Source organism: Falco naumanni, chromosome Z (assembly GCF_017639655.2).
Source record: "Falco naumanni isolate bFalNau1 chromosome Z, bFalNau1.pat, whole genome shotgun sequence".
Taxonomy (NCBI): Eukaryota; Metazoa; Chordata; class Aves; order Falconiformes; family Falconidae; genus Falco; species Falco naumanni.
In genome coordinates, this window is record NC_054080.1 from 2970810 (window position 1) to 2990840 (window position 20031).

At 37.5% G+C, this 20031-nt stretch overlaps 1 protein-coding gene across 2 annotated transcripts in view; it reads right to left on the reverse strand.

The window, feature by feature from the left end:
- EDIL3 (EGF like repeats and discoidin domains 3) overlaps window positions 1-20031 on the reverse strand; it is a 257131-nt gene that overhangs the window by 152159 nt on the left and 84941 nt on the right. The window contains exon 3 of one of the 2 annotated variants that reach the window (XM_040580690.1): window positions 2775-2804. The exons of the other annotated variant lie outside the window; for it this stretch is intronic. Within the exon in view, the coding sequence (XP_040436624.1) occupies window positions 2775-2804 (30 nt within the window). The remainder of the gene's footprint in view (window positions 1-2774; window positions 2805-20031) is intronic. 2 annotated transcript variants of the gene reach the window in all.

Here is a 20031-nt window from a genome sequence, read left to right on the forward strand (position 1 = left end):
GAGACTATAATTGTTTTCCCAAATGTGGAATTTTTTCATTTGAGTAGGGAAAAAAATTCATTCTGTGCCCACAGAAGTTTAGTCAAATTAATTCCTGCAAAAAGCTTCAGATTAATCAAAATTTTCCCAATAAAATAATTGCTTCAAAAATAATTGCTGAAAAATCTAATCATGAAGTGCCAATGTCCTAGAACCAGACTAAATAACAGAAAGCATCATTTCACTTACTCCTGCAGATATTTAGTCATGTTCCCTTGTAACATAATTTCAGTTGAGCAGTTGAGATTTATTTGTACAAATGTTTACAAATATGTGTTTTGTCTTTTAATCTTCTGTGTACCATTTATGCTAGAGGCATTTGTTCATCTGTCCAAATCAAAGAACAAAAACATTCTGGTGCTGTACGTTTGTGTATTTCTAGTTGTTGATTTGTCTGTGTGGAAATATCTATCTGCATTGCTGTACCAGTGCAACTCCCACATGTATAGTCTTACAGCAAACAGCATCCTTTCATGAAATAACTAACGGGAAAAGGTCATCAGTCCTTGCATTAAGAGTTTTTATACAGAAAGTTACACTGGTACAGCTATTACCGCATAAATAATTGTGGCACATTTTTAGATGCCAATAAACCCAGAAGGACTGAGAACTAGTTTATAACAATAAAAATAACAGCTAAAAATTAGGTGCAGCTCATTCAGCTGACCACAAGTAACTGATTTGAGTTTGAAACATATCTGATCAAGTATTGGGGGAAAATATTTGAAAAAATACTGGTGTAAACAATGTTATAGATAATGGGTCAATTCAAGGAAATCATAAACATTTAGGAACATTCTGTGATGGAGCAATGCTCAAAGACATTCATTGTAAATTACTGGCTGAGCTTTGTTGAACACAAGAATTATGTGGAGAAGTAAACAGAGCAGTGACACTGCGGCAGAATGAAACAAAGCAGTCAGAAGTGATTAAAAACAATTCATTTAAACAAATGCAAAGTAAACAAACAATGTCATCTGGCACCCCAAAAGGCAAGGGCTCCTGAGGAACTGAATATAGAATCTGTAGGCTTTTGTGAAACTATGGACATTCCAGCTGGCAAGTAACCGAGATCTGTAGTGGAGCTCTGTGGCTGTCTTAATAAATTCCGCTTTTCTCCTTCCACCCATTTTCAGCTGATGCATCTGGTTAGCTTGGCCAGCTCACAGTTAACGGGCTGTCACAAAAGTGCCAGAGATGTTCCAAATGCAGAGGGAGGCCATATCTTCATGAGACACTCCACTGGTCATAACAGGAATGATGGTTTTACAATGCACAACCACAGCAAGATTGCCTTGAACATTGCCACGGTGTGTTCATATGTGCCTCTAAACTATCCCTACAAAACGTGCATACAGAAACCAACTCCATAAAAGGAAAAAGGAGTGCTTTTTTTTCTTTCCTATGTAAAAAAAATCTCTTTCTGTATCTGACACTTCTATTGAACAGCTGCAGTAGGTTTCTATTAAGATATTTTCCATGAAAACTTTAAGACTGACAGATCTCTCAAGAAACAGATAGTTGAAGGCTGATGCTTAATAATTATTATACTCCTCAGGGGTGTCTTAGTACTCTACAGTTCTTTCTTCCTTTCTCTGTTTTGCTGTGTTTTTTCTCATCTCAGTCATGCCTTCTGTCCATTCCACTACTATCTTCACATTAAAAGGTCCCTTTTGCTTCTTTCTCTATTCAGTGCTAGTCTTAACTACTCTCCCTCTCTTACATTCTACTCTTGGCTTTGTTCTCTGTCCTTTCATTTATTATTCTACACTGTACTCTAATTACTTATATTGCTCCCAAGTTGTCAGTTAGCATTGTAAACTGTTCAGTCCTTCCTTGCCATCCTCCTTTCTTCATTCACTTTCCTTACCTTTTCTCTTTTGGTCCTCTGGAGACCTTTACTTCTTTTAACAAGCCACTATAAAATGACTCCCTAGTTATTTGATGTTTTAGCTCACTGAGTTTATACAACTCAGTGCCATTTCAAACACGTTAAGCTGTTTAGTGGCATTCCTCTTTTGTACACTGTCTTCTTTTTCTTTAAATACTCCCAAGCTAATGGATTGCCAATTAATTAGAAATAGTTAATCTTTGCAATAGAATAAACACTACGTGTTCGTGTCTCTTGGGGAGCTCCTAAACTAATTTTTATGACTGCATTGCTAACTGTTCTCACTACTTGGCAGCCTGTCAATGGAAATAAAAGCTCACTGAGCAGATATCCAGGCCATAGTTTGTAGAACATTTTCTTTGATCAGGGTGCTTCTGCACCTCCTTCCCTTCCTTCACTGCTTGCTCCCAGGCTGCGCTGTCTTTAAGGATGCCAGTTTTGGGGGTCACTCAGATGATTGAGCTTCCCCAGCATAATGACAGATAAAAAGCCCAGATAAACACTGATTAATTCCTGACTGCTTTTGACCTAGTTTGTTGTGTGAAGCCCAATGTGGCAGCTTAATGAAGGAAGAAGCAAAAAGGAATATATGTGGCAGAGAAGATTTTGAACTACCGCTGGAGGACTCTATCTCCTATTGACTATAAACTGAAAAAAAAAAAAAAAAAAAAAAAAAAAAAAGAGAGAAGGAAGGGGAGTGGACAGAAGAGAAAAGAATCTAACCCAAATATGGCTACGTATCATGTGCTATACACAAAATAAACCTTGTCAAAATTATTTTTAATAAAGGTAGCTCTCAAGAAAAGGTTACCATGATGCAGATGTAACTGTAAATTATTTGTACCTGCTGAAGTTGGTTCCTCTTCAACTGAGGCTGTGCAAAAGGGTGGCAGGGGTGAGGGGGAGGCAGGGACAGGGAAGGAGAAAGGGAAAAGGAAGGGAATGGAGAAGGAGAAGGGAGAGAGAAAAAAATACAGATGAAGAAATGCATATAGAGCTAATTGTTACATTATTTACATTTTCTTAATATATGAGCAATAAGATATCATGAAAAACTTTAGTCTAAATAGTTTGATCAACTTGAGAAACAGATGCTTCATCTTAGAGAACTGAGTTAAAATTAATTAATATCTTAGCTTATATTTATACATTGCACTCTTAACCTTTCCCTCTTAAATTAGCTAGTAGGATATGCCCAATACCGCAACAGCAATGCTCAACAGAAGTTTCAGTCAGCTTCTCTGCAGCCAAATGTACTGCCAGAGCTAGCTGCTGCCGCACTACAAAGACACTGCTCTTGATCTAAAGTCTTCAAAACAAGGACCGCAGGACCCAGTTACTGGGTTAGCTAAGGCTGTTGTCTGATGACACAGATAAGCCAGCTGCTGCTGGTTAGCAGTTAATGAGAGGTTTGGTTCACACCTTTTTTCCATCTCTCCATCCTCCACCCCCCTTCTGCTCCCTTCAGTTTCTTTCCAACTAAATACTTTGGGAGCAAAAATGGCAGTTTTGGGGTTTGGCTTTAGTTTTCTGTTGGGGTTGGGGGCGGCAGTTGTCCATTGCTGTCTCCATTCCAGATGTTTATTGTCTGAGGAAAGCAATAAAAATCCGTATCTTCATACTAGAACCTTTCCCTTTTGGTGGTAGATAACCATTAAATTGCCTTAAGTTATCATCAGAAAGCACCTTTGACTGTAGACTATCTACTACCAATACATTAAAAAAAAAAAATAAATAGACTTATTCACAGTAAAACTGTATTTTAAAAGTACATCAGTGACCTAGTTCTTTCCCTCCTTGCAGTCGGTATGTTTTATATACATATGCGTCATAAAAATGGTCTTCTCACAGTCTGGGACAGTTTTCAATGACAGAAAAAGCAGCACTCAAGTGTTTCTTACTTGGACACTGTAAAAGCACCCAGCAGTTTGAAAGGACTCTCCATAAATGTGATACAGAGACCCTGTTAAGATGCTAAACACAGGTGTCCATACTTCTATTTTTGTTTTTCTTTTAAGGAGCCTCTCTATCAGTTGAAATGGAAGCTCCTTCTGTTTGATTTCTTGCAGAATCAGTTCTACACAAACTCCAACGCTCCTACAGCTATGGCAAACACCGGTTCATCCTGAAGGCTTCAGAGCTTGCACTTGGCGTAGATAAAGATTTCAAACATTTTCTCAAAGGTCAGTGCAATGCTTGGTAAATGGGCTGCTTTACCTTCAGTGTCACTCCATGTATTCTGGTTGAAGAAATTAGTAAAGGGGCAGGAGGATCTTTCCTATTTTAGTGAAATTTTGTCAGATATAGCGAACACCTGGCTAACAGACTCCAACTGTATTTGAGACCAATTCTACACCTTAGTTGATTCAGTACAGTAGTCTATATGCAACTGTTTGCGACAATTAATGCTGGACACACGCTATTTCTAATTGCAGAGTAACATGGTGTCCTTTGGGGGGCTGTCAAATCTAATCAATAGAAAATATTGACTTACTGTCTGAAGCACCAGCCAACCACCTTCTCTCTAACTGACGGTTCCTGAGGTAAATGGGTGATGTCTATGTATATAGCTTGCTGTTCAGATACACACTTAGGACAACTACATTACAAGAAAAGTACACTGTGAAATGCAGGATCTAAAATGGCCCAAACAGGGTACTTAATAGGCTTACCAATCCCTTTTGTTAACTCCTCATTTAGTGTTTAGACGTGTTTTGAGGTGTATATAGGTCAGGATCACAACAAGGCTTCAAATTTTACACTAACCTGTTCTTTTACTGTATAATTGCTGAATTGTAAGTGAAATATGTTTGTAAGAGTAAAGGATTTCAAGACAATGAAAGAAAGAAGGGAAAACACCAACCTCTTGTTTTTAAATTGAACTAGTCAGACACATCATTAGTTCAATAACAGCATGACAGCTGATTCCAAGAAAAAGAAACTATTTACATTTTCAGAACAACAGAATCAGAAGTAAATAAACTACAAACTAAGTAAATCAAGCATGCTGTAATTTCTCAAGGTACCAGAGGCAGAGGACTACAAAACCAGAACAGAACATGAAAGTTACTTAGAATTCCAGTAACAAATTTTTTTCAGACTGCTATTTGAATAATATTCTTAGGGTTAATTATCAGGATGAATACCAGCATCAGCAATTCAAAACTGGATTCTGTTATTACTCTGATGGTCGTTTCAGTGGGACCACTCTGCACTTAGGTATACATCTAAATAAAATAGGATAGCTGAGTCCCAGATAAAATAAATCATTCAGATGCCAAGAGAGCTATGCCATTAACATTATTTTTCTGTTTATTTAATTACTTTTGACTATTTGATTGGTGGTTTGGGCTTTCTTAGAAATAAACTGCTCATTTTTGGTCTGAGTTAAGACTACAGTTATGAGAATTGCTTTTGTAAAATGCAAAAGACCTAGTTCTACTTGTCAGTACTGTGTTCTTATCCTTAGATATTAAAAATAGGTAGGAAAATGCAGTTATGAACTTGTTTGTACTTCATGCACACTTTGTAAAAAAAAGTCAAATGAACTTAATCTCTTGCTATATATGCCATGACCTCTTTCACACCCCCCATAGCTTGATAAGCCATGTTTAAAAAAACAGCCTCCAGTAAGCTATTGAATACTGAAAGAATACACTATTTTTGCTTTATATCAGCTCAAATGCAATGTCAACACTTTTCTTTCCACTTGATAAGTAAATGCACTAAATTACCACACCAAAACTTTCGTACAGAACACTGTTTTTTTCCATCAGCAGTGATCTAAAACTTGAAGTTATTTTAAAAATCTACTTATACAGTGACTCATTTCCATAGTAATTACCCATAATTTACTCTCCTTACTTATTTCGGAGGGGTGGAGAGAGAGTAAGCTGGACCTGCTTTGCTCAACTGAGCTGGCACAAGCTGGTGATTCACTATGCTGGGCCACCATCAGCCTGACTTTCTCCTTCTGACTCCTGAGCAATGAGACTTGCACAGAGGAGACAGGTATTTGACAGCTCCCCCCTTCTGCCCCTCCAAACAGTCATGAACACCCCCAAGTCATGGTCTGATAACAGCACTGCATGACCTTAAACAGTAAACTACTCCGCAGCTTTAAAATTCAGTTTCAAGAACATTTTTCTTCCTCTTTAATGCATCACTGAAAAAATATTTTAAGATATATGGCAGCACAAACATTATTTTTTGTCTTCTTAGAGAAAATACAATGTTCACTTCGGAAAACTTAATCACGCTTTCCTTAGAGATTAATAATACTGCATGACATCAGTAGGGAAAAAAACCCCAAGACACGGGCAGATTTGGAAAGCATATACCAGGATACATGTTGTCCAACGTATATGAGCTTAAGAGAAATAATGTAAGAATGCAATGCTTGGAGTATCTCAATACCTATTCTGGATTTCTGATTATTTCTGTTACAAAGGTAGAAACCTTGACAGGTCTGGGAAAAATCTGAACTTTGAAGTAAGGTAACTTGAGGGAGGCAGATTCAGTGTAACAGTGTGCTATAGTATGTTATATATTATGACACATTACATTAGTTTTGTGTTTACATTAAGGTTTGTGTTAATTTTATATTAATGTGAAATACATTTGCCTATAACATTCAAATAAAATATATGCTCATATATAAAAGAATAAACGGAGATATATGACATTATCTCTATGGAAAATGCTACGCAAGAGCTCTACAAAATTAATCAAATGAACCCCCTGTGAAGAGCAAGATTCAAGAGCAAATAACATTTTGCTGAATTGCAACGTCAAAAATAAATGACATTCTACTTAGCATCAGATCTCATGATCTCAGAGGACCTGTGCATTGTTAAGACTGACTTGCCAAAAAACTCCACATCAGTCACTAGGAATGTGATTTTGATCTTACAGATGTTTCGTTGATAGTACATGCTTAAGAATTCTGTCTCTTCATGTGCTCCCCATTTACAGGCTTCAGTGCCTTTTTTCATGAAGTGTCTCAATCTTTGGTTCTCAGCATGGCCCTGTGGGCAGTATTGGCGTGACTGATGAGGTGACCCATGGTCAAGCAGAGGTGTGAAACAAGCCGTGCGTCCACCAAAGCTGCCCTTGCACACAACCCGGCTCTGTCTCGGGTTGTCAGCTTAAATGTGCTAGACACCTCCAAGCCACGGCTCAGATGAGTAATGCTATCTCCCCAACTCATAACAAGTAACTCAACATCTCAACTGGCTGCTACTGCAACAATTGATACAAATAATTTTCACCCCCATAGGTATATAAGAGGAGGAGCAAACCCTAAGAAAAACAGATTGTTTTCAAGATGCGTGAAGCTGATAAATCCAGAAAATGCACAACAAATCTGGAAAACGCACCATTAACGCCAGTTGGTCAAAGATATACCTGTTAGTATGAGTAAGAGGTTTTTATCTTGCAGTTTTATAGTGAGGTTGAGTTTGTTCTGTTGCTCTGTGTTAATTGTAACTGTAGTACTGGGACACCAGCACACCTTTCCCCATTCACACGCCCTTGGGAACAGCATTGCCGCCTTCTAGCTTCAGCTGGCTGAGTTGTGTTTGCAGCTACTCTTGAAACAAAATAAAACAAAACAAGAAGGGAGACACTATGAATGGATAAAACCCTGCTTGGATGACAGATGCTAAATGAAAAACAAAGTCATTAATTAAGAAAACCTAGAAATGTCCGTGGCACTCAACAGAGGAAACCTATCACTCTTCATAGGTTTACGTCCACTTAAAGCCTACTTTAAAGAAAAACTTATTCTTTCTTCTCTTCATTATTTTATTTCAATAAATAAATTTCTAACAAAAAGGTATCTGAGAAAAAAAAAATCAGGTCTATGTCATAGATGTCTTAAAATGACATCAGAAATGCCAGTAAAGGTGGCTAATTAATTCTCACTAATCTTCCTTTTTTTCTAAGTATCAGGGTTTGGTGCTGAATGAGTACATGTTTAAATATGAAATAAAAGATTTATTTAGGTAAAATTCTATATTTTGCAGATTAGATAATTATTTTTGTGGTTAGTACCTTCACATTTACAACTCTGTAGAACAAAGCAGCCAACGGAGTACCCACTGAGCCTAGTATCTGGCAGGATGTTCTTCTTAAGGAAAGCAGCAGAAAAAGAATTAGTTTTAAAACAATTATTCAGTTCTTAGTCAGCTGCAGTTCTTGCCAAGGTTTCAAGTGCTGCCAAATGCACAACAGTACTTAAAGCCATAATTCTGAAACCAGGAGTAATCTGCCATGACTTGAAATATCACAGAGTTTTGAATATACACACACACACACATGCTGCCATATGCAGTTTTGAGAAGATGTATATGTTCCAAAAGAACAGACAATGTAATCAGAAAATATCCTAGCACTTGTATGAACAAAACCAAGTGTACTCAAACAGAAAATAGCAGTTAGGACAAATAAACCACAACTCTACACGGTCCTGTAACACCAGATACTAACTTCAATGCACGAACTTGTTGTGACACTATGCTATTTCTTAACCCAGACTAACCTCAACCAACCAGTCTGCTGGCAGCAAATTACCTTCAGACTGACCAGTTTGCCCCATGGAAATAGATACTAGGAAGTTCAAAAAACACACAGGAAAACCCAGTAACTTTAAAACCCTAAAATTTCAGGACAAGTACGTATCCTGCAATTTTCAGTGCTTTCCCAAATACTTCGTGGGTTTTGACAAATTCGCTAATACGCCAGTTACAAAGTTCATACTGCCATCCTTTCTGGGGAATGAAGCTGTATAAACCAACAGAGAACAATTTTATCAACATACGAAAAGTCTTCAGATTGCAACAAGACAAAATGAAAAGTATTCAAAAGTCACTGTTTCATAGAAAATACTCTACAATATATTGAACAAAGCTGCCTAGGACTCGGGGCATATACTTCTCTTGCCTTGCTTGGCTCTTAAACGCTACAGAAGAATTAACTTTTTTATTTTTTAAATCCAAATTTGTAGTACTCTTTTCAGCATGACTGAGGGTCAGCATACTGCTTTACTGAGATAATTTCCATGCAAACAATCTTCAACACAGAAAATTTGAACTGTAAATTGTATAGCATGCCACGAGGAGAATTCAAAGGAGCAGATGGCAGCTAAAATCAAGGATGTGGTGTTAAGAGGAGTCCTATGCAGGAAGACATCACTTTGGTGCAGTACGTGTTTTTAATTGTTTTTAAGTAACTTCAGGAATAAGGAACAGGAAATACCCTGCAATAAAGCTACACAGCATGAATATAAGTACAGGAAAGAGAAGACTTGCACTAGGTGCAAGAAAGGCAAAGCAGATATTTTTAAATGAGTAAATATTCTGATTGCCAGGTAAATTTTGGAGACTGGAACATACTGCTTAAGGAATGTTTGACGTACCAGTATTCACCTCTAGCTTTTCTGATTCGACAGAAACAAAAGAAGACCCTACTAATTTTGCAGCTAATATTAGATTTATATTTAACTTCACTACAACTCAAATATATACAATAAATAAATTTGAATCCATTGTTTTTTTAATACTGAAAATAACATGGTGAAAAATATGTATGATGTAGACTGTGGCAAAACAGTGACAATAACGTCCAATAAAAAACTGCCCTCATCTAGATGTATTACCACATATATATGTTATAAACAGCAACAGTGACTCATGGAAAATACCTGTTTCTCTAAGGATATCTGCAGAAGCCATACTGCACCTGGACCTTTACACACCTAGCACGTTGTTCTGCCCTAAAATATGAGTGACAAAGAAGCTTACATTAAACCTGAGGCAGTTTGTACAACTTGCTGTGCCCTAGACTGGTTTTACTAAGCATGCAAAGTTCTTTGCAGACAACTGTATTTCAACAAACAGAAATGCCAAAAGAGAAATATGCTTAAACGTAAGTGTAAAAACAGATATTTCTCTCTCTTGCTGACACTGATGTGGCTTTGCTATATGCAGTGAAACGAGGCAAGAGAGAACACTATGACATGAGGTAAAGAAATACACCTGGTGTGAGGTTTCTTTATTCTGCTTAAAAATGCTACATTTCCCCCCTTAATTTGTCAGCTATACACCATTCTTAATTTTTCAGAAAATAATAGAAGCTGAGTACTCAAGTATTTTTCTCACAACCAAGTGAAGATAATTTACATTGACTTTTCTTTTATCTTAATGAATAAAGCTGCTTGAAGTCAAAAGTTTATCAGCCTCTCTGACTTCACCCCTGTAAGAAGCATTTTCACAGCAGCCATCAATCAGCACACTGGTGCTCCTCCACACCTTTCAATTTTTATTACTAGTAGGAGTAAGGCCTATCGATTTTGAGGTGTTGTTTTTTGGTTGTGTTTTTTTTTTTATTTTGGGGTGGGGGGTGGGGGTGGCTTTAAAGATTTTTCTCATCCCAAGTGTATGGATTTTCCGAAACCCATCTCACCCCTACTTTTCCACACATTCCTCAGAGCAGATTTATTCATTTTGCCTGCACCTTCTGCCAGAAGAAGAGGTCCGCATCTTCAGAGGATGCTTAGCACCCCTTTCCAGCAGCTGCATTTCAAAAGCAATCCCAACCAGCATGTCCCATTGTGAGAAATAAGAGCTGTTGGGCTCTGGCAAGCTGTGTTAAAAATCTGTCCTTCACTCCTTTTGTTTTTCCCTCTTTGGTGCTGCAAACAGATGGCAAAACCTCTCCTTGCCGTTACTCCCTTTCAGCAGGTGTTTGATGGAGGCTAGAGCACTTCCACAGACTCGCATCTCCACTGCACACCATTGCAGCCCATCACAGAAGCACGGATTGCTCTTCATATAATCTGTTCTCCTCAGCACTTGAGATGTTGCAAATGTTTTTTACCTGGTTGGTTCAGGTCAGAATAATGTAAAGCAGTACTTCTATCCCTGCTTCTGGATTCAGTAATGCCTTGTGTTCTTCATAAAAAGGCATAAAAAGAAATACAGGATAAGCAGAGAAAGCTGTATGGTGCTCTGAATCAGTGAGTGCAAGAACCATAACTTTACCTCTTATCTGCTGATGCATCACTTTTGTTTGGGATGTCAAAGTGCTCACCACTGGATTCCAGACCCTGGACAGTATGTAAGATTTTTATATGTTATTATAGGACCAGAGAGGCTGTGGAGGCTCCCTCCTTGGAGATACCCAAAAGGCATCTTTACATGGGCCTGGGCACCCAGCTCTAGGTGGCTCTGCTTGAGCGGGGGCAGCTGGACCACAGAATCCAAGAGGTCGCTCCGTACCTCAGTCCTGCTGTGATTCTATGAATCACATTGTGTCTAAAGAACAATTAATGAAGGGCTGTGCAATGAGAGTGAAACAAAATATATTTCTACAGTTCCTCAACTTTCTTCCTGTAAGTATTTGCCACTTTTCAATCTCTTTACATAAAGATCTAACATACATTTTATGACATCTTGGCTGTCATAGTACCATTATTGAAATACATTACATTTAAAAGACTAATTACAATGACAGTGACGGAAAAATCCCTATTGCTTCCATAGTCTTCATCTCTAATGTTGAAGGTAAATACATCTAAATGCTCTAAGTGTATATTTCTGCAGTTCTGGGAAAATGACAGGCAGATACTTACATACTTAACTTAAAGGAACTACTGAGAAGACCTTGCCTGGAACACAATTGATTTTCATTATAGTTAAGTGCAGTAAGGAACAAGAAATTACTAGCTTGTCTTCTACATCATTAATTGCTTTCTTCAGGACAGAACCTGAAAAATAATCTTTTGTTGGCTTTTTTTCCCTACCTAATGGGAAAAAAAAATTAGCAGGTATTAAGTAGAAGTGAAAAACTTTATGTTTAGGTCAACCTAAAACTTCTATGCTTGTAGCGAAATACCTCACCTTAATTTCAACCCTTTTAGGAGACAAAGTAAAAGTCCAACAATTTTAAAACACTTTGGGTATTTTTGAAAAAATTTGAAATTAGACATCAATAAATGCCTCACAAAAATAAAAATGAAATTCATTAATTTATTTTCAGGAAAAATTTTCCAAGTTTTTAGGTTAAACCTGTTCCTGTTAGTTTTAGGTCAATGACATATGCAACAGTTTTTAAAGTAAAAAAAACAACCAAACTTCTGAATTTAACTCACATTCATAAATAATTTGCATGGGCCCCGTGGCATTTTCCAGTTAATATTCATGGAAAAAAAAAAAAAGTTCAGGTTTAAAGATCTAAACGCCTATAATGCTAACAGGTGCAGTTTTATTGCATTTTCAATTGCCCAACTTTATACAGCATTATTAACGTTAACACAAAACTGTATCTAATACCACTATCCAATAACAAATTAAACTTGAAATAACTCCACTGGATTAACTGAAATACAAAAATTAATCCTACAATATTCTGTCAAACAAAATTAACTTTTTTCCCCTCCAAAACTTTTTTTTTTTTTTCACCAGGAATTTTATGATGACTTCACTGAACAGAAAATACTGCCCTTAAGGAAGTTCACTACAATATTAAATTTTAAATTAAGCCATATATTTTAAAGTCTATGTTAATTACTATGTACAGCATTCTGCAAGAGCTTTCTACATCAAAGATTATTATGACTAAATACAAGATATATTCAAGAAACAGACATAAAAAATAGTAGTCATGAAATATTCATCTGGTCAGCAAATTCTTCTACTTCATAAATGTTCCATGTTTTAACCTAGTGAATTTCAGTCGTGACTCTGCATTAAAAGAACACAGTGACACGCTATATATGTAAAACAAATACACACACACACACACATATATATACATACTTGTGTGCCCTCCTGCTGCAGGCTGACAGACCAAAATTTCTGATTGCTATCTGCAGTCAATGGCTAAATTGAAACAGCCAATATTTGACTGAATTTCCTTCACTTATGTATCTTCTTATTGATTCTTTGCACCACACAAAGGTTTTTACATAAGATCCACTTTATAAATGTAAAAGTGACTGAGTGAATTTATTGTCTTCTTCTAAACTGGAATAAATCAATCAAATACACATTTATATTACTTTCCACTGGCTATGCTTCCTTTACTGTACTTTCTTGCCATTTGAGAATTTTTTAAATGGACTCTCACAACACTAAGGCACAATTCAGACCTATGTAAGGCAGATGGAAACTCCACTGACATCACTGGAGTTCAGTCTAGCCACGACAAAATCTAAGCTTACAATCCCAGGATAATTAATTCCTCTGTAATTAGATCAAGTTTTCCCAGCAAAAAGTGATCATATAAATTTTGCTACCATTTTGCCACGACAAATGCACACCTCAATGAGTGAGAAGCTTAATGAGGTTCTAGCTGTTTCCCAAAACATATTATACTGTAAAGATCTTCAGCCTTCAGTCCACCAGTGGCCTCACAAGTCTGGGGAAGGTTAATAGTTGCATGTCTGGGCTTGGCTGCTGCACATCAAGGCAGTCAAACAGGTCACAGGAGAAAGGGTTAAGGTGTTTTTTTTCCCCCGCTCCTTCTTACACTGGCAGAAGCTTCTGTGCTCCTTAGGGGAGATGACAGCTCAATTCAATGAGCTTTCTTTTCCTTCAGATAGTCTTATCCCTGATTTATCAGGCAACTTAAAAAGTGACTGTCACTTTGGTTGATTGAGCGACTTGGTGAAAACTAAAGAATGGCAGATGTTGTTTGCTTCCTAATAACATTAAAGAAATTGTTAATGGTAAATACATGTTATCCATAAAAATTGAACCAGTAAACTGAAAACAAGCAAACAAAAACAACTTTCTGTCCATGTTTCCTCTCCTTCATCTTTTAAAAGTCTTTTTGCTTTCTTAGTCACAGTGAAGCCTTTAAAGGGTACTTCATGTCTGTTTTCTGTACTGTTTGTTCTACAAGTGACAAGAGGGATGTTGCTCTTTCTTTAACTGAAAGTCCAAATTACTTTCTCCTGATAGACATCTTGCAAATCAATTAGATTTTTTTACTGGATATAAACTTCTTTGTTTCATTTTTTTCTGTATGCTGTGTACGTCTTCAAGTATGATCTTCCATGAATAAGTGTCCCAGATCTTTTGTATTACTACTGTGGTTTGGGAAATTGTTTCCAACCTATGATACTAGTGACACTAATCCTTTAGGCTGTTCCTATATTAAACTTTTTCCAGCTCTCCTGCTCCAAATTGGAGGTGAATAAGGTTCTCATAAGCCTTTCAAAAGGATATTCCCATACATGCCCTGTGGTCTGCATCACCTCTTGCAAGTACGAGCTTGTTATCTGCTGCTGTTCTGCAATAAAATTACATTTACAGGGTGCCACCACCTCATATCATTATCATATATCTTATATCTCTTATATCTTTTCAGTAAGAATGCAATCTCTATAATGCCAGTGGTACCTGGTATTACACTAACCAAGGATACATCCGGACCACAGAGAGTCCGTGTTCAAGAACACCTTCCAAAAATGTGTTGAGGATGGTCAGAACAATCCAGAAGAACTTATCATGTCTCATCCAGCTTCCAGGACTTACCAATTCTCATCCAGTTTTGTTCAGGACACACTATGTTGCATAGCAGCCAGTACTAATATCCGTTTTTAAATAACTTCTGCAGTTTTCCAGGGTAAAAGCAGAACCACCAGTTTATCCCTGACACTAAGCTGCTGATCTGTTCTGGTGTATTTCGAAATACTACAGGGTTTCATACTGCTCATCCTTTCGTTCATCAACATTACTCTTGAAATATTTATGGGAAACTTTATTTCTATATTCAGCTTCTCTCTGGGCACACATCACATTGAATTACACCACCTCACACTTCCTTCAAATGCACACAACCACACTCCCATGCTCTTTGAAGCTGGGACTGCTGTTGATCTTGTACAGTCCAAAGTACAGCTTGCAGTGCCCAGCTGCCTACATGACAATGATGCTGCTCTATGACTGAATGCCAGACTTATATCTTTTCTTGCTCCTGATGGCTTTCTCATCAGCAATCTATATTTACCCATTGATCAAAGAATTATTTTGCTGTGTTCATACAGTCCATTTTCCGTCATCACACCCATTCTTTTTTAATACTAGGAGTAAATATTACAGTTAAGATTCCTGGATATGGAGACACAACAAACCCTCAGAAAAAATCCCTTTAAATTAGTTTGCTGTTTTTGTAAAATTATAAATTTTAAATTTGTAATTGTAAATTTGTAAAAATGTAAAATTGTAAAATTATCTTATGATGCTGCTAAAACAAATTTGGATCAAGCTATCCCGTTCTTGTGTCTACATTTCAGCAGACTTGAAAATACCAAAGAAAGATACAATGAACACCTCAGAAATATCAGAACAAGAAACACTAGCAAAAATGAAAATAAGGGTTAGAGAGTTCCATTACTCAGGTGGTGGAAACATAAACGGAGAAGCACCTGAGCACTATTTACATAGAGAAAATAAACCAGATCCTGAAAAGCTTTTTGCTTTTGTTTTTAAACACATGCTTACAAAGATGATAAAGTTCAGTAAATTGGAGACGTTCACATTGAAATATAAAGTGATGTTTCTATTAGATGAAGGTGTAACCGTATAATGTACCAGAGTGGTAGTCAAGTAAATGGTCAGGAAAAAAATACCCTGAAATATACATCATTTAAAAAAATGGCACTTTCCACCTACTTTTAGAGCAGAGGCTGCCAACTAGGTCAGCTGGTCTTATCCCACCTCATCAAATTGCCTACTTTAAAATCACCTCTTCTGTGTACCTCACATTTGTAAGATTCCTGAGAAATGCAAACCTCTAGTCTGACTCTTTGGGCTTCATGCAGCAATATTTGGGTGCGATGACACACCATGAGTTACAGGAGGTCATCCTGTATTTCGTAATAGTCTGTTTTGGTCCTAATGTTGATGAATCCTCACAGCCAATCAGCAATACAATTCTATTCAAGTTGCAAGCTTGTAAATAATGGGCCCTGAATGCTTGTTAAAAATGTTACAGTGCACATATATTAAAATAAAGAAAATCTTTATATATATTAAAAAAAGCCCACACCAAAAACCCCCAAGTGCTATGAATGTGTTCAGTTCTTTGGAAAATGCTCAAATCAGCTACCAAATGCACTGTTTTGTTTGTAAGTGTGGCTTGATTGTGTTTACCCATTCCTTTAAACAGAGCATATCTTTCTACTTTCCCTGAAGCATGACACCTGTATTCTCAGATCCTCTGTCACCATTTCCCCCTGACACAGGGTTTCAGGACCCTTCTGCAGATTCTTCTAAACTTTACGTACTCCCGAAGAGTGGAAACGTGTAGTCCTACAGGTGACATAGTCCTACAGGTTACACATGGCACTTACTAATCAGCAAAACTTAATTTTGCTGGTTTTGGTTGAACTGTGGAATCAGTTCCCTCCCCTTCCTTTGTGCTACTACTCAGCTGCTTTGTTAGGCCGTTTTGATTCCTTTTAATTATATTCCCTTAATCACTTTGTTCTCACCAGGTAGGTCACTAAAGTTAAGTTTCACTGTACTGCATTCTGGTTTTCCATTAATCACATTCTCTTTGCTGCTCCAATTCTCACCAGACAGACTGTTGCCGCTGTGTTTCATGTACCACGTGCTGAGTAATGACATTAAAAAAATTCTGCGTTTATAAAGCTAAATTGTCTCCTCCCCACCTAAATATGGTAGCGAAGACTGTAAAGGTACAAACTAGCTATATTTGTTAAGTTGCTTCTGCAAGCCCCATCTCCTGTCCCACTGAACCAAGTAGAGTCCTCAGGTTCCAGGAAGACCTGCCCCACCAAGGTATGTGACTTCAGCACAGAAAATGTAGTTTTTTCTCCGGCAGGCCAAAGGCATGTGGTAACATCACATGTCTCACAGGATAATCAGCCCTATAGAGCTGAAGTAGACAAGCAAATTTGCAAAGAAAAGGAAATGGTAGGCAACAAACAAGTCTGTGACTTAGGGCTGCCAATTCAAAGAAGAAAGTGGACCTACTACGGACTATTTTTTGAATGAACACATCTCAGAAACGTGGATACAATACTGTTTGTTACAGAGTATGAAATTAATTTTGGTGGGAAATTAAATTATATAAAAATAAGTCTTTTAATTCAATTCTGATTAACCAGATTATTGGAGTTTTAATATTTCTTTTCCCAAACAAGGGTCGGATATTTCTCTAATAGTACTGCTATAAGTTTGATTTCGGCAAGGCCAGACAAGAACTGTGTAATTTAATTCTTTCTGTATTTAACTGTAAGACGCATGAAAGAAATGCTTAACACATCCCAATTCTAACAGTATCAAGATTCATAGCCTGCTAGTTTAATATTCACAGTCCTTACTTTAGGAAAATTTTATTTCATGGGTTTTGGGTGTTCACATATTCAGTTGCAATACTTGAAACATAATCTATTTAACTTTGGATTACTGATTCTTTGAAAGTGCTCAGGTCTCTTCTTCCATCTTGAGAGGGCAAGTGACGAATGCACCGATGTTTTTCAAGTAGCCACAACTTGCATTCAGATTGATATATCTAATTACTTTGTTTATGCTACACTGGTCAGGGTCTGCTATTTTAATATAACTAAGACTGATCCCAGTGACACTACTGGTGAGGACAAAGTTAATCCACTGCTTACTTTTGCTGCTGACTTAGGCTAATGTATTTATTGTTCAGCTATGAGCTAATGACTCCTGCAGATGTTTCTTATTTCATGCCAGGAAAGGCAGAAGCTGAACTGAAATATTTTCATTTTATGACCATTATAGTTCCCCTTATAAATTATAGCTCATTCAGTCGTATTTTTGAATAAATCAAGTGACACTGACAACGTAGTTTTCCTATCTGCAAAAATTAATCTTACAGGACCAAATTCTGGCCTCATTAGACTGTTCATAATGAATAACATAACTGATGATCAAAAAGTTGACCTGCCTAAGAAGGACAGAAAAGTAGTAAGAATTCTTAATCAAGGCATACCTCTCTCTTTCAACAAGAGTACATTTGTGCTTAAATATGTTGGCGTGCCTATGTCTTCATATGATTTCACGCTCTTACTGTCCCCACCCTACTTACACATTGAGAAACCCAAGAAGACATCTTCAAGAATGCCTTTCGGTTAATCTAATGCCAGTTCAAATTTACTTTCCCATAGTCATGATTGGATATGGTGGTTTACATTTCTAACACACTGAGTTTTAGCTGTTAAAAAAAAAAATATTTTTCTTACTTGTTTCTCAGGGCTTTAAGACCTGATCCATGATCATGATTCTGTTACATGCCTTGATCTTATCAGTGCCTGTGCATAATGCAGACCTTGTGCCAGCACAAGGCTACAACAGCTTCTCAGGACCTTTGTTCAGACATATCTATGAAGCTAAGAATCCCTACTAATTATGATAACTCTCTTTGCCATAGTAGGAATGTCATTAATTCATACTGTCCCAACAAGCAGAAAGCTGGTTAATGTAGTGTAAGGACTCATCTACCACGAGAACTGGGGTTTTGTGTGCAAAACTAAACACAAATACTAGTTTGAGTATCTGAAAATGGTGTGGTTTGAGTCTTATAATGCCTTTTAAACAACATTAATACTTAGATAAGCATATGCCAGTAAGCCCTAAAATACTGATGTCTGTACTCACTGTAGGTTCTCACTGAGAACCTAATTTTCACCTTAATTAAATGCAACTTGTTGGTTTGTGCATAAACATATTGGAACTGAGCTTTTCACTCTTCCTAAACCTCTAGTTGCTGCAACTGGTGAACAAACTCGGAAATAAGCATTTTTTTAAAGAATGTGTATGTTAGTAGACATGAAAAATCTCAGATCTCCTGTTCTGATGCATTTCTAATAATGTATTAGGTTTTACTCAGTTATGCCCTTTCTTGGCACGTATCATTCACTGCATCTCATGGCACACCACTTCTGGGATCACCACCTCTCTGACTTTCTCCATCTGCCAAAGCACCTAACTGTTCACACATTGGTGAAAAGCCTTGGTAACACCTACACAGCAAAACACTCAACAGGAAGCAGCATGCGCATGTTGCAAAATGAAAATTTGGAAGATTCTTTCTTTGGCCTCCCCAGTGCAACCTCACAGGCTGTGTCCCTCTACTGTCACTTCTCAGGAAACAGGTCGATGTGCCAACCTGCCAGAGGCCACAGACCAGTTCAGTAGCTAACATAGTCTAACTTTTCTTATGGCTTTAATCTTTCATGAATTAGAGCAAGGAATGCAAGTACTTCTGCAGAATAAAATGAAAAAGCATGACTTAAAACGTGCATGCCCCTTCCTTGTGAAATCAAACTTGAAGATAAGGAACGTTTGTGTAAAGGAATCTTTTAAGTATCCTAACGTCTGAGCATCACTTGTTTTGGTTAATTCCAGCCTCCACACTCTCCATTTTGTCTCACTGGACAAGCAGCGCTCTCTTTGTCTGAGATCCCACAGCAACACATTCTTCATATGGTTGGATTGAACCTCTCAGACCAGAGAAAGAAAGGAGGATAACGTATCTTGCTCATTTTTCCCCCATTGATGGATTTTACTACAACATATCTGACAGTTTGGGAACTATCATAATTTTTTTTGCCTTGGTTTAGGTTTTTGTTTTTGTTTTCTAAAGCACATTAATTATTGATTCATAGCCAATTCATTTAGCCTTAGGTATGCATTTGAAGCTGTGGCTGCTTCTAGACTAGGTTTGAAAAGAGGCCAGATGCATTGTCAGTGTTACTAAAGGTGAGTATTACAAACACAGAAGTCAATTAAAAGATGAAAAAAAGAAAAAGAAAGAATTCACCATTTGAATATAGACAATCCTAGACAAGTCTCCGAGGCATGCCACTCTGGAAGACATGCTCCCCAGTGGAGGATGATGCTACAGGACCATGGGGAGCTTTCCCTGAACTAGCAAAACCGAGAAGCGAGGGCAGAGAGAAAGGGGATGCCCCAGCCCCCCGCCCCAGAGCAGGAAGTCTTGAGACCCTGATGAGCAGCAGCTCTTAACTCAAGTGTAGGTGGGGCCAGTATTGAAGATAGCCAAACCCCAACACGTATGACAGCAGCACCCAGGGAGTA